Source organism: Halichoerus grypus, chromosome 10 (assembly GCF_964656455.1).
Source record: "Halichoerus grypus chromosome 10, mHalGry1.hap1.1, whole genome shotgun sequence".
NCBI lineage: Eukaryota > Metazoa > Chordata > Mammalia > Carnivora > Phocidae > Halichoerus > Halichoerus grypus.
The window spans coordinates 50,519,135-50,534,609 of NC_135721.1; the positions used below are offsets into that span (position 1 = coordinate 50,519,135).

At 40.4% G+C, this 15,475-nt stretch overlaps 1 protein-coding gene across 1 annotated transcript in view; it reads left to right on the forward strand.

Annotated features, from left to right (window-relative positions):
* PAIP2B (poly(A) binding protein interacting protein 2B) overlaps positions 1-15,475 on the forward strand; it is a 33,484-nt gene that overhangs the window by 12,918 nt on the left and 5,091 nt on the right. Inside the window, exons 2-3 of the mRNA XM_036118180.2 lie at positions 12,309-12,457; positions 14,418-14,594. Of these exons, the coding sequence (XP_035974073.1) occupies positions 12,320-12,457; positions 14,418-14,594 (315 nt within the window). The 5' untranslated portion in view covers positions 12,309-12,319. The remainder of the gene's footprint in view (positions 1-12,308; positions 12,458-14,417; positions 14,595-15,475) is intronic.

Here is a 15,475-nt window from a genome sequence, read left to right on the forward strand (position 1 = left end):
CTAAAGTGGGAAGTGTAAGAGGGTAAGGTAGTAGCTAAGAGCATGAGCTTTAGGGACAGAAGACCTAAACTTAAGCCCCAATTCTGGCTCTTACTACATTATCCCTTAGGCAAGGTGTTTAATAAATTTCTGAATGGTGGAGAATTCATTTGAAAAGCAGGGATAATGTCAGCACCTACCTCAAAAAATCCTTGTGAACGTTAAAGAGAGAATGTTAGTGAAGTACTTAGAAGAGCTGTTATTTTATTCTTGTATTTTCCCCTTGTATTGGGTAGATTACTTGTTTCCTTTTTGTAATGTAAGTGTCCTATGGTGCCCTCTTTTTCCCTTAGACATCTGGGTAAACTTGCTTCAAGTACTTTCCCATATCACAACTGACTTCTGGTCTGCCTCTATAATTTAGACATCAAATCCTGCCTTTCAGTGGTTTCCACACCAAAAAATCCATCAGCTCCTAAGCTTTATATGGCCCTAGTAGTTAGCTGAACATTGAGTCTTAGAGTGGAGACTACATTACGCGGTGTAAAGCCTCCCACTATCTGAAATGTACCACTCCAGACTCATTTTTTCTTCTTTGTTGTGTTCCAGCACTGTGTCCCCCTTATCCCCCTAGGGAAACATTCCCCTCTCTCCTATGGAGCATTTCTCTTACTCTGGTCCTTCAAGTACTCTCCTTCTACCCCAAATTAATTTTCAAGGAGTTTCTCTACCCAAAATGGTACCTTTTCTGAAAAAACTTGTAGTGAAAACAGTTTTCTCGACCTCATTACATATGTATTTAGAGTGTTGGCTACTTTCTTCCCACTTTGCTGTGGCAGACAATCCTTTTTTCCAAAAATATATCAGATAAAATGAGCATGTGGTCCCCTTTGGTGATATCTATTGAGAATCCATGGTATGAATTTCCTCCAGTTTAAATAACTGCACTGTGGCAAGCTTTTATGCCTAGGCTACAACTCATGAGGAGACTATTATAGCCACCTAGTGTTATTAAATGCTAAAATAGTAAACAAGAATATATAAAAAATATTTTCTAGAATAGAAATAAGAATTTTTTCCTCCTCAAGAGTAATTTAACCTGTCAAAAACAGATTCCTGAGTTATGTTGTCCCTCGCTGTGGGGAATATCTCTTAATACTCAGTGAAGAATGCTTAACCACAGATCATAGCCCCTAAGGGCATGGGCTTCCTTCCTAGGAAATGAGATTTAGAATACAGCATTCTGAAAATGGCACTTAGTCAAATTATTGAGGACCTGGTGGGCACACAGAGGCACACTAAAAGCTGTAAAGACTTGATTCTTGCCCTCAAGAAACTTCTAAGGTTATAAATAGACTGGCCCCAAAACAAATGAATAATAATCACTAAAGTATAGGTGTAATCAAATGTGAAATGGTGGAGGTATGGGAGACTGTAGGCAGAGATTATATTCAGGTTTCTACAGTGGCATTTCTGATATTGCTGTGCATTTAAAAGACAAGTTAAAGTGTCATCAGATTAGTCTAAGACATTTAGAGGCCTTTATTTTGTGATTGGGAAAAGTTACACCTATTTCATATGTAATAATTTGCCCATAACAATGTTTTTGATTAGTGTAATCTGCTAAAGACTTCAGTTCAGAATGTTTCCCCTGTTAATAGCATATATCCATCTGGAGCTGGATATGGAGAAGTCAGGGTCCCTGTAATGACCACTGGGAGGACAATTGATGGCCTTTACCTGGGGAAGTAGAACTTGAGGGCAGACCTCTGGGGTACAGAAAGCTTACCACTGATGTAGGCAAGTAGGTAGGCAAGTCTGTTGATTCTATCTTAGAAGTGGCTTTAAATATTTTATGGAGTGTATTTTATGTCTGTTTTGTACATTTCCAATAGGATAATATCACAGGCATCCTTGAGGCATTGTTTCTAAAAGTTTGTGGGTTGTTAATAGGTGCTAGATTAAAAATGTAATAAATGAATAATAAAGGCAATTAATTGATTAGGGAAATGCTTGGTAGTTAAAGTTAAATAGGTCTTCTCAGAGAAATGAATTTACTTGACTGTGTTTTGGGGTTTTTTGTTTTTTGCAAAGAGCATTCACTAATTTGGGAGCTCCTGATGTAGGAATTAGGATAATTGGGATTTGGATTATTCCATTTGGAATTTGCTACTTTATTGGAGGAATTGTTCTTAGTGTTTAGTCTTTCTATACTTGTAATAACCTATGGCAGTTAACAGGCAAAAACACAAATGTTGGCTTGGGCCTAACAAATTATAATGTATGAAAGGTATGATGTGGAAAAGCTTCCAGGTGAGTCTAATGTACTCTAGAGACTGAGAACTACCGAATAAGAATATGCCTTCTGGACATTTGCTAACTGCATTCTTAATCCTATTTGAGTATGCTAATAAGCTTTTGAAAGTGTCTTGTCAGCTTCTAATTACAGGTAAGTTAAGTTTTCTGTGTGCTTAACAAGCACATTGACATTCTATTTGCAAGCCCTTTTCTTGCATCAAAGGGAAGATAACTATTGGAGCATTTGTGTATTGAGGTCAGCATAGGAAAGCTTAGCAAGGTGATTACTTATTTATTTTTTGTTAAAGTTCATGCAGCTTCTCCAAGAACAAATGAAATGGAAATAGAAGAGACAATATCATTCTAATTAGAGGTTGACCTGGAACCTGTTTTTTAATCACCACGTACATATTCTACACGTTCTTCCCACCTCACTCCCCAAAAAAGCCGAACTACTCATCCTGCTTCTTTCCACTCGGATCTTCTACCAAATGATGGAGAAAAGTTGATGGGTTTATTTACTTAGTAAAAGAATACTTTGTCGAACAAGGAAACAGAGAGATTACTTTAGTGCAAAGTATAACGTGGTATACAAAAATATGTTCTACATGAATTTAAAAGGCTTTATGAAATTATTTCTTGTATTGCTTATATAGCTTTAAAATAAAACACACATATTCACATGCACACACAACCCTACAAAAAATTAGAAGAGGAAACAAAAAGAAACCCAGAAAGTCGGAGATTGGTAGGTTTATCCAGCAACTGTCCAAGCAGGGAGATTTATACTTGGGGGATGAAAGGGAGCAAATTTAGCCACCCCGGGGTGCCTGGGTGGCTCAGTCGGTTAAGTGGCTGCCTTCGGCTCAGGTCGTGATCCCGGGGTCCTGGGATTGAGCCCCACAACCTGCTCTTTGCTCAGCGGGGAGCCTGCTTCTCCCTCTTCCTCTGCCTGCAGCTCCCCCTGCTTGTGCTCTCTTTCTCGCCATCTCTATCCCTCTCTGTCAATAAATAAATAAAATCTTTAAAAAAAATTTTTAGCCACCCCAAGATATGCCCCTTTGACATCTTGGTTATTTCAGGCTGTTTATTTATTTATTTTTTTACTCTTTTTTTAGTTTTTATTTTTTTAAAGATTTTTATTTATTTATTTGAGAGATAGAATGAGAGAGAGAGAGAGAGCATGAGAGGGGGGAGGGTCAGAGGGAGAAGCAGACTCCTCGCCAAGCAGGAGCCTGATGTGGGATCCCAGGACTTCAGGATCATGACCTGAGCTGAAGGCAGTCGCTTAACCAACTGAGACACCCAGGCGCCCTTCAAGCTGTTTATTTTTAAGAAACTGCAGATCCAAAAGAAGCTCTGAAAACTGAGTAGAGACATTTACTTTTTTTTTTTTTTTTTTTTAAAGATTTTATTTATTTGCGAGAGAGACAATGAGAGACAGAGAGCATGAGAGGGAGGAGGGTCAGAGGGAGAAGCAGACTCCCTGCTGAGCAGGGAGCCTGATGTGGGACTCGATCCCGGGACTCCAGGATCATGACCTGAGCCGAAGGCAGTCGCTTAACCAACTGAGCCACCCAGGCGCCCCGAGACATTTACTTTTATAAGGGAAATCTCTATTTGTTATAGTCTCCCTCAGTACCAGGAAGAAGGGGATGACTCTAAATCTCTAGGAACTTTTATTAATGGAGAAGGGATGGACTTAAATCTTAAGGCAGACTTAAATCTGTGTAACAACCTTACTCTTGTTTACTGTGCTTTTCTTGTAAACTTCCATAACTGACTTCCCACCGCCAACATTTTCTTTTGTCTTTAGCTGGAGGTGGTATTTAAGGTGATGCCTTTAACCATTTTGGTGAGTTACTGAGTTTTCCTGGGTCTCTCCCATATCTACATGAGGTGTACATGTTAAACTTTTGATTTTTCTCCTGCTGATCTGTCTCATGTCTGTTTGATTCTTAGACCAGCTAGAAGAATCTTGAAAGGTGGATAAAAATTGTTTCCTCCCCAACAAGGGCCTAAGCATTCTTGCCGCCAGGGAAGTAAAATATCCTGCCATGGAGTAAGGATGTTTCATATGGCTTTGTGATGGATAAAATCTCTCTCTTGATGCTCTTCTTCTCTCAGCTCTGACTACATGCTCATCTTGCAACTATCTATTACTAATTAAGAATCCCTGGCATTTAGATTTTGAATCAGGGAATGAATGAGCTTTTCAAAAAGTGAACAGTTAAGTATCCCTTCCTGCCTTCCCATGGCCCACACAATCAGTCATTCCTTCTTTCTCAGGTTTCTGTAGCCTCTCCCTTTCCACTAGACCATTTCTATGAACATTTAAATAAGCTCTAGACTCTCCAGTCATTAAAAATAGTTTCCAGGGGCGCCTGGGTGGCTCAGTCGTTAAGCGTCTGCCCTCGGCTCAGGTCATGACCCCAGGGTCCTGAGATCGAGCCCCGCATCGGGCTCCCTGCTCCGCGGGAAGCCTACTTCTCCCTCTCCCGCTCCCCCGCTTGTATTTCCTCTCTCGTTGTCTCTCTCTCTCTCTGTCAAATAAATAAAATCTTAAAAAAAAAAAAAAAGTTTCCAGGGACCTCTCACCCCTCTAGTTTCTGTCCATTTCTGCCCCTTTCCTTGGCAGCTAGACTCCTTGAAGGAGTTATCTAATACTTCCTGTCACATACAACTCACACACCCTCCATTTGGCTTTCTTCCTCATTTCTCTTCATGGAGACTGCTCTCATTAAGGTCATCAGAGACCTCTATGGTCCTAAATTCTATGGATATTCCTCAGCCTTCCTCTTGACCTTTCAGAAGCCTTCAACACACCTACCTTACTGGATTTATTAGTTTCCTGTGGTTGTTGTAACAAATTACCACAAACTGGTAGTTTAAACCAACATAAATGTATTCTTTTGCAGTTCTGGAGGTCAGAAGTAAAAAATCAAGGTGTCATCCAGACTGCACTCCTTCTGGAGGCTTTAGGAGAGGGAAAATCTGTTCTTTGCCTCTTTAGCTTCTGGTGGCTGTAGGCATTCCTTAACTTGTGGCCACATCACTCCAATCTCCACCTCCATGGTCATATTGCCTCCTTCCCTTCTCTGCTTTTCTTCTATAAGGACACTTGTCATTAGATTTAGGGCCTACTGGGATAATCCAGGATGATCTTCTTGTCTCAGTGTTCTTAATTTAGTCACATCTGCAAAGACCCTATTTCAAATAAGGTGGCCTCACAGGTTCTAGGGATAAGGATGTGGACATCTTTTGGGGGGCTACCATTCAACTCACTATATGGAGTTCTATCTTCCCTTGATTTCTGTGATGCCATACTCTTTTTCTGGTTTCCTTCTTAACTCTATGGCGTCTTCTCACTTTCCTTTTCTGTATTCTCCTCCTTCTCTACCTGACTTTTGAAAATGTTCACATGTATCAGATCTTGGATCCTCTTCTCATCTCACTTTGCCCTTTCTCTCTCGGTAATATCTTCTAGCCCCATGATTTCTATGACCATTTATATAAACGACCACTCCAAATTGCTTTATTTAGCCAGACCTTTCCTATTCTTGATGCATATAGATAACCTACTTAACATAGTCATTTGAGTGTTTCAGTGGCTTCACAAATTTAACATATCCAAAATAGAACACATCACCCCTTTTACCCCCACTCCTCATCACCACCCAAGAAAAGTTTGCCCTTCCCACAGAATTCCTTAGTTCAGTGAATGACATTACCATCCACCTAGTTGCTTGTGCCAAAGTTATCCTTGATATTTCCCTCACTCTTATCTCCCCACGTCCATCACCAAAAACAACCTAAAATAGTTTCAGAATCTGCCTACTCTCTTCTTACTGCCATTACCTTAGTCTTAAGCAGCCACCATTTTTCCATCTGGATTAGTGCATTAGCTCCCATTATCCACTGTCAGTCTCTCCAATCCATTTTCCATATGGCAGCTGGAGTAATTTCAAAATGTAAATTGAATCATATCACTGTGCTGCTGGACACCCTTTTTGAAGGCTTTCATTGCTTTTAGGATAAAATTTAAAATCTTTCATGTAGCCTCTAATGTTCTGCATGATCTGGCCCCATCTGTCTCTGCAACTTCATCTCTCTTCCTAGCCATTCTCCTTTGACCCTCCAACTATATGCATCCCTACCTTCTTGTATTTCCTGAGAGTTCTTTCCTGCCTCTGAATCTATGCACATGTGTTTCCCTCATTGGGAAGGAAGAAATTTTCCTTGGTCCAAGGTTCTTCTGGCTGGACTAAGAATTAAATTCACATGATGCAACAGGTGCAATCAAATTTAGTTTCATATGTATGGGAATCCACACAGACATAAATTCCAAAGATGGGTGACTTGAAGCTTACATGACATCCTGTGTTAAGGAGAGGGGTAGGAGTCTGAGGATGCAAAGGGGAGGAAGGCCTTTAGCAGGATAATGAGAGGAGATGTTTTGGAAACAAAGGTTGCCCTGTTATACAGATAAATTTCTTAGGTAAAGAGGAATCTTTGTTAGTAGCTCTCTTCCTGGTACAGGCTCTTCTTTCCAATGTAAATTTAGGCAATTGAGGGGGAGGTAAAGAGCTTTTCCTGAATCTGCTGGGTTTCAGCTGCTTTTATCTCAAAATAATCTTTATGCCAAAGTGGCGCATCTTGGGGTTCTTACACTTGGCCCATACACCCTCTTTTCCCTATTGCTAGTTAACTTATATTCTTCAGGTATCAAAGAAAGTGTTGTTTGCTCAGGGAAACCTTTCCTAACCATCCCTCACTCTTAGACTTGATTAGGTCCCTCCCACTGTCCCCGTTGTTTTCTAGTTCTACTTTGCCTTTGTCCATGTTGGATCATAATTATCCTTAATTTGTTTGTCTCTCTCCTGACAGAATGTAAATACCACCAGGGTAAGGACTGTATACCCTGTCAAAGCACAAGTCAAGCACAGTGTCTAGGGTAAATAGGCACCCAATATTAATGAGTAAGTGCATCTAATGACCTAAGTTGCTAAGACATAATTGAGAATGGACCAAACTCAAATCTAGTGCCACATATTTGAACTAAAATAACATTTTAAACTGCTATTCACAATATTTAATTTAAAAATGGTATTAACCAGACTGAAAGAAGTTCACAAAACTGTAGGAAACAGAATAGTAGAGACTAGTTTTTATAGAAATTGCTCAATAGACTTTTTCCATATAATTCAGCCAAAAGTCCCAAGTATTCTTCAGAGTCAAGCTGTTATCATGGGCACAATCCAGGTTTCTGGCTTCTGAAAAAACCTCAGGTTCAAAGAACAGCTAGTTTCTGGTATGAGCGCATTGGATCTGAAAGTTGTGGGTATTCAAAGTTTTGAACTGATGAAGCATTGTAGAAATGTCCTAGGCACATTAAAAGTCCTGAAGTTCTTTATGGTTGGGAACTGAGGGCCCTATTTCAAGCCCAATATTTTAGACATGAACCCTTGACCATGGTAAAGTGCTAAATCAAATGCCTAGCGGACCTTAGCACCCCTATTTTGACTCTGTGCTGGCTACATGCTTTCCCATCTTAATCCAAAATGACAACTCTTATTTTCCATTTTCGGGATGTTTGCATGTGTATAAGAGAAAATGAGGTAGAGGGGGAATAAGTTTCAAATAGTTCTCAGATTTCATAATGCAATATAGAGGCAGGCCAGACATAAACTCTTTTATCTACTGTTGAGGTTTAATTCTTAAAGAACTTCTCAAACTGTGACCTACTTCAAACTGCACGCCTGTTCTCTAGATAGATAAGAGGAAAGATGTGGCAACTGATGGTTTGTACGGCAGAACTAGTTGTCATTGTTTATTGAATACCTGTATTATCTATTGCCATGTGACAACTTACTGCAAAGTTTAGCAGGTTAAAACAGCAAACATTTATTATCTCACAGTTTCTGTGGGTCAGGAATCTGGGAGCAGCTTAGCTGGGTATGCTTCTACCTCACAGTCTCTTATGAAGTTACAGTCAAGTTATCACTTGGGATGGCTGTCTCATCTGAAGCCTTGACTGGGGAAAGATGAACTAAGCTCACTCACATGGTTGTTAGCAGGATTCAGTTCCTTGTCACATGGGCCTCTCTACCATAACATAGCTGACAACATGGCAGCCATTCTGATTTGTGATCCTACTTATGTACCCAGGCATTTCCCCCATCTCTGGAAGCTCTGGGGGTGTTTTCTTTGTCCCCACTACACTAGGATGACACATAATGTACCTTGATGTGGGTGAGGATCAAGTGAAATAATGAACATCAAAGGTCAAAATAGGATAGTTAGGAAAATACTGGATACTTAGAGGGCAAGCATAGTGGATGGTGAACTAGAGAGGAGCTGGGAACAGGAAGAGAATGTTACATGAAACTCTGGAGGCAGGAAAGTCAGGGAAGTTATGGGCAGTGGTCCTGTCTTACCTGGTGTCTTCCCCGAGTTGGAAGGCATTCCTCAAATGCCTTACGTAGGATTTACCAGTATCCAGCAAAATCTCCCCATTCCCACTCCACTACTAAAGTCTAGGGGCACGTTAAGCACCAGTGCATTGTCACCCAGTAGGCCCACAAACCAGTGTTATTCTTGAGCTAACCCAGCAACTCAAGTTGCTTAACCCTTGAATCTGGTACCTTCTTTGGTCTTACGTATAGCACTATCTGGATGTTTTTGTTTTGTTTTGTTTTGTTTTGTTTTGTTTTAGAATGAAGTTGGACAGATTATGTGCCTGAAGTCAGAACATAGATATGAAAGTACTTTATAAATTGTTAAAACATTAGGGACACCTGGGTGGCTCAGTCAGTTAAGCGTCTGCCTTTGGCTCAGGTCATACTCCCATGGTCCTGGAATTGAGCCCCACATCAGGCTTCTTGCTCATCAGGGAGCCTGCTTCTCCCTCTACTTGCTGCTCCCCCTGCTTGTGCTCTCTCTCTCTCTGTCTGTCTTTGACAAATAAATAAATAAAATATTTTAAAAAATAAATTGTTAAACATTATACAAATTAAGTTGTTGGATTGCTTCTATTTAGGGAAACCTAAGCTTTCCAGTTGTGTGGAAAATTGTGTGGAAAACACAGGTAGAATGGTATAGACTACAAATCAACACTGTATAGCCTCCTGAGAACCACTTTCCTAGTATTAACTGTCCCATATCACAGTGTTTTCAGCTTCTCCAAAGTGTTTGCATTAAGTTGGGTAACATCCCCAATTTGGGATTATGGTACATTTCCGTTCCCTTTCTCATGAACCACAGCATCCTGCGGTTTGCTCTCTGCGCTCCACCTCACTCTGGAATTAGATGGGTTATTCTATTCTTTGTTTATCTGTCTTCTCTTTTTCCTTACGGTCATGTGCACTTAGGATCTATTTTTTAGGCAAAGGCAGATATTTTAGAAAACTGAATGCTGGTTCTCTCTGGGTGATTTCCATACTGATGGGGAGAAATCACTGTGCTGGTTGTAACCAATTGCCAAATGAGTCTTTGGAAATACAATACTGTTTAACCCGCTACCCAGCAAGGGTCAGGTCCTTGAAGAGTCTCTGTGCTTAGGGATACCCTACTTAGTCATGGAGTTGCCCTGGCAGTTAGAGCAGACTTGCTTCTGTCATTGTTATGTTGCAGATGGAGGTGGTAAAATTAAAGAACTGGTTTCCTACCTTCCTTAGGCTTATAGAATTATTATTATAAGAAGTGTTTGGAATAATCATTGATTTCTTTTGTCTCTATTTAAAATGTGTTAAACCAATATGTTTTATACTAGGTGCCCTACTTAAACCAGCAGTGAATTAAATGGTTTCTGTCATAAATGAAATTCTTTTTGAAATATCAATGAGTTGATTTTTCATCTAATTTTTTACTCATCACAATTCTCCCTTGTCTTTTAAGAAGATTAGATTTTCTTTTTTTTTTTTTAAAGATTTTATTTATTTATTTGAGAGAGAGAGAATGAGAGAGAGCACAGGAGAGGGGGGAGGGTCAGAGGGAGAAGCAGACTCCCTGCCGAGCAGGGAGCCCGATGCGGGACTCGATCCAGGGACTCCAGGATCATGACCTGAGCCGAAGGCAGTCGCTTAACCAACTGAGCCACCCAGGCGCCCTAAGAAGATTAGATTTTCTAATGTTCATAACAGGTTAGAAAATTGCAAGAACTTTAAAGGGGAGTAAGCAATAATTTTTTAGTGTACCCAGAAGCAGAGAAAGACTTTTTCATGAATGTTGCCATGATGGAAATGAGTGAGGAAAAAAATTGTTAAAGAAAACTTAAAGATGCCTCAAGGAGGATGGGGGAGGAGATGGATTTGAGATTGAGATTATAAGCCTCCATCTTGATTTTCACAAATTGAGAATCTAATTGGAAAGAGAAAAATTATGCATATGAAACAGAATAGTTAAGTAGTATGAACTCCAAGCTCCCAAGGTACAGGAAGGTAGAGGAGGGAAGCAGTGAGTAAAGACTACAATGATTTTTGAAGAATGGTTAAGATTTAAATAAAGAACAGAAAAAAGACACATTCCAGATGACAGCAAACACATCAGTGTGGATTTGGAAGCCAAGTGTAAGCAATTAAAAAAATACGTATGTACTTTAAAAAGCCATAGGCCAACACTCACACAAGATGTAGACAAAAATTAAGGCCAGCAAAAACTGCCACCAAAAAATTAAGCAAACAAAACAAATATAGTATTTTTAATTTATAAGTTCTTTAATGAAAAATAAAAATTATGACAAATATAATAAAAGTCCTTATAGCAGATAAAAGATACATACCCTGATAGAAAAATGGTGAAAATACTTGAGCAGAAAAATGACAAAATAAGAACTCAGATGACCGGTAAGTATATCTCAAAATATTCAGTCTCAGTAAAAAATCACAGAAATGTAAATGTAAACCATAAATGACAATTTTTCTCTTAAGAGATTGGCAGTGGCTTAAAAAATAATAATACTCAGTGCAGAGGAATAGGCACTGATATCCTACTGGTGGGAATTTAAATTCTCATGGCAGTGTGGCAATAAATCAAGAGCCTTAAAAAAAGCAAACATAGTTTCCAATATAGCAGTTCAGTTTCTAGGAGTTATCCTAAGGAAAACATTGAAAAAGATGAACACAAGAAGTTCATCTGATCTTTATAACATGGAAACATTGGAAATACCCCAAAAGACAGTTTGGTAGTATTAACACAGAAATGAGAAAAGGCAAATGATAGAGCATCATGCTGTTACTCTAAGGATGGATGCTTGGGGGATGTGTGTGTGTGTCTATGTGTCTACATACACCTAGGGGAAGTCAGAAAGGTTATATGCACTATGTTGTTAACAGTTTTTAACTCTGGATAGTTGGTTAACTCTGGTAACCTTAATTTTCTCCTTTTTGTTTATCAATATAATGAGCATGTATTATTTTTTGAAATATGTTTTATAGAAAAACAGCTTGAGAATCAGAATAAGGCATAGTCATTCACAGTGTTCATTAAGAATGCATTTTCTCGGGGCGCTGGGTGGCTCAGATGGTTAAGCATCTGCCTTTGGCTCAGGTCATGATCTCAGGGTCCTGGGATCCAGTCCCACGTCAGGCTCCCTGCTCAGTGGGAAGCCTCTTCTCCCTCTCCCACTCCCCCTGCTTGTGTTCCCTCTCTCACTGTCTCTCTCTGTCAAATAAATAAAATCTTAAAAAAAAAAAAAAAGAGCGCATTTCCTCTACCTATTTAAACATTAAGGAAGCTGTGTGACCTTGATTAGGTTCTAGAACCTGCAAAAAATGGACTTGAAAAGATCTCCCCCTCCCATTTGCCTAGAAAGGCTAACTGAGCCTAGACACTTTTTTTCTTTTAACTCTTTAAGAATTCTACATCTGTATAGTTGATAACTGCAGAATATGGTTAGTTTTCTAACAGTTACAGACTAATAGTTTCTGTTCATCTATAGGTAATAACTTTGACTTAGAACTTTAGAAGCTTCTGGAAGAATCTGGTTGTTCTAGATTTTCATTCCCTTGATCCTTTCTTTTGCTTCTGTTTAGGTTCTGTCATAATGAATGGATCCAGTGTAGCAAATACATCACCTAATGTAAAATCCAAGGAAGATCAGGGATTAAATGGGCACGATGAGAAGGAAAACCCATTTGCAGAGTACATGTGGATGGAGAACGAAGAAGATTTCAACAGACAGGTAAAAAAAGAAGTGGAAGGCTAAGATGCATGTAACTCAACAGCTATAGTATTTTACCATCCATCTATAACAAAAGAAATGGGTTTATCAGCTTGAGAATAATTTAAAAATGCATGGAGGCCTGGTCTGCGCTCACCCAAGAAGCCTCTTCAGCTGGTAAGACACCAGAGTAGGGTACTTCGGAGGAAGATACTGATACTTTGCCACACATTGATTGCAAGAGGATCTCATGCCATGGTGATGTGGTATAGACTTCTGGGGAACAGCAGCTGTGTGCAGACGGGCCAGCCTGGCATGCTCCCCACGTGGGGATGCAGGCACTGGCAGAACGTACGTCTGAGATGGAGAAGTGTGTTAGGTGGGGAAAGGCTAGACCGTTTGAACAAAGACTCAGCAGTAATCCATTGTCTTGTATCCCCGTGACATTAATAGCTCAAGGTAGGCATTCTAGGTAGACAGTGATTCTGCGACCACACGCTTCTCCGATGGTGTTGCTCCAGCCTGGCCAGGGCATTGATCAGCTGAGTAGCTGAAGGATAACTGGAAGTCCAGCCACTGGGAAAGGGGGAGAGGTAAAGGCCAAGGAAGGGACTCCTTTTGACCAAGTGATGCCAAAGTGTTCACATCCCTTTGGGAAGACATTACATGATGAATAGTTACGTGGCCATCACCAGCATGGGAGACAGGAAATGCAGTTTTAACTGAACAGCCTGGTGCTCTGGGAACAAGGAAACAAGTTTAGTGGGGCAGCCGGCAGTCCCCCCCACCCCCAGTCAGCTCACTGTGTCATGATTTGTGGGACTAGCTCATAGATCATGCTTGCAGTCACATCCCTGTGCCCGGGTAACCATTTCTGTATACCTGTGAATGAGGGTAGATTTACTAAGGAGGAGCACACTGTCATGCTCTCGGGTAGAGGCAAGGCAGATCTTGAGCAGTCATGTTAAATCTTACGGCTTGGAAATATTTTGTGGTGGTTGTTACTTTAAGTACTTCGTAACTATCTAATTTACTTGAGATCGGTGTGGCTAATTGTAATGTTGAAGACTATTTTTACGTCTTGTGCTGCTGGTGACTTTTGAATTCATGAATAAGTGTATGGGCTAGTTTGGGTGATTATTTTTGCTTGACTTCCCCTCTGATGGTGGTGCTAGTGAGCTATGAATCGGTCGCCACTAGCCCGCAGGAAGGGGATGGCCAAATGTGAGGCCCAGAGCCTGTTAAAACCACACTTAATCTGCAGACTGGACCGTTCTCTTTACTAAGAGTTAATGATGTCTGCAAAGAGGTGTAAAATATCCTAGATACATAGTGCTTTAGTTTAGGGCCATCTTTAAGAAATACAAAGTTGTTTAAATATTCATATTTTTCCTTGTTTTGAAAGGATACCTACATTGATGACATCATTTTCTGTTGGTTTGCCAAAAAGTGTTCTTTATATCTTTCTAAGGTTCTGAAAGTATTTTTCTCCTTTAGGGGCCTCATTACCAGAAAAGAGGGCCAGAAGCTGAGAGTTGGTTTTGATTTAATCTCCACTATCCAGGTAGTGGTCTAGTTATGTAATTCCTGTACCTTTTTCATACTTGTAAAATGGGAAATTTAAGAAGAGTTGCTTAACAAGACTGAGAAAAGAGTCTCAAGCTTTAAAATGATTTTCTGTAAGTGCCATCTGGATGGATGGAACATGTCTGTGTCACGCAGAGATGTCAGAAGAGATGTGAAGGCCTGGACTTTCTGCTCTTCTGAATAACTGTTTCCTTAGTCTTACTGTTGATGGAATTTGGTTGAAAAAACTAAAACTTGTATTTTCTCTAGCCAGTCATTCGAAGCGTCTTAATTCTTAGTAGACAAGATCGTTCTCAACTGCCGACTAATACCCTCCAAAAGAGAGAGGTAGAAAACTGGGAGGGGTGAGTCATACTGGGACGGTAAGTGTGAGCTCCTCACCTTGGCTTGCTAGGTGGAGGAGGAGCTGCAGGAGCAAGACTTCTTAGACCGCTGCTTCCAGGAGATGCTGGATGAAGAAGACCAAGACTGGTTCATCCCCTCCCGGGACCTGCCTCAGGCCATGGGACAGTTGCAGCAGCAGTTAAATGGACTGTCCGTCAGCGATGGTCACGAGTCTGAAGATATTTTGGTAAGAACCGTACGTAGTTGCACAGGAGACATAGTGAAAAGAATGTGGGATTTGGAGTGACAGACTTTTTTTCTGGCCCTGCCACCTTGGGCAAGCCTCTGGCCCCTGTCTCTTCACCCATCATCCCATGGGCTTTGATAAGAGGGTGCTTTGGAGACACATTGCACACAGCATCGTGAAAACATTCTTGTGGCAGCATCTCTGGCTTTCATTTCCCCCAGGGGGCCTTTCAGAGTAGAACTGGGATTAAGGATAAGAATTTGAACGCAGAAGAGGTTTGGTTTCAAATGATCACTCGCTGTTGTTCTTTCCTTTTACTATTCCTCAAATCTGTATTTATAGTTTTGAATGATGCAGTTTTGGAAGGAACATACTCCTAAGAGGCCATTTTCCACTTAAAATTAAAAGACTGGATAAACCAATTTCCTGCCTTTCATCTTTACTTACAGTCAGAACTCTGTGAGTGACTTAGTTCTCACAGAACTCATGTTCCAAATGACTGTGCCCTGCGGTTTGCTCAGGTTTTGGACGTTCACAAGAGGGTAGATAACCAAAGAGACTACAGCGAGGTGGAAAATAAAGGGATGGTGGTCACCAAACCGCTTTGGTGGAATACTCGGATTTTCATCGAGTTAAGGTACTCAGTGAACTGAAAAATTATTTTTGCAGTCAAACTTGCAAGTCTCTAATGAAAGCATCATGAAGAGAACAGGAGTCTAAAGCAGGAGGAGAAAATGAGGTTGGCCAAGGCTTAGTATGTCAGGAGCCATTGAGAGCAGCCCAGCAATAGCAGCTGGAGCTTTTTTCCTTCTTGGTGGCTGAGAGGAAGGTACTGGTAATAGTGGAAGCAGGGAGAAAACAACTTTTAAAGTCGGATTTAT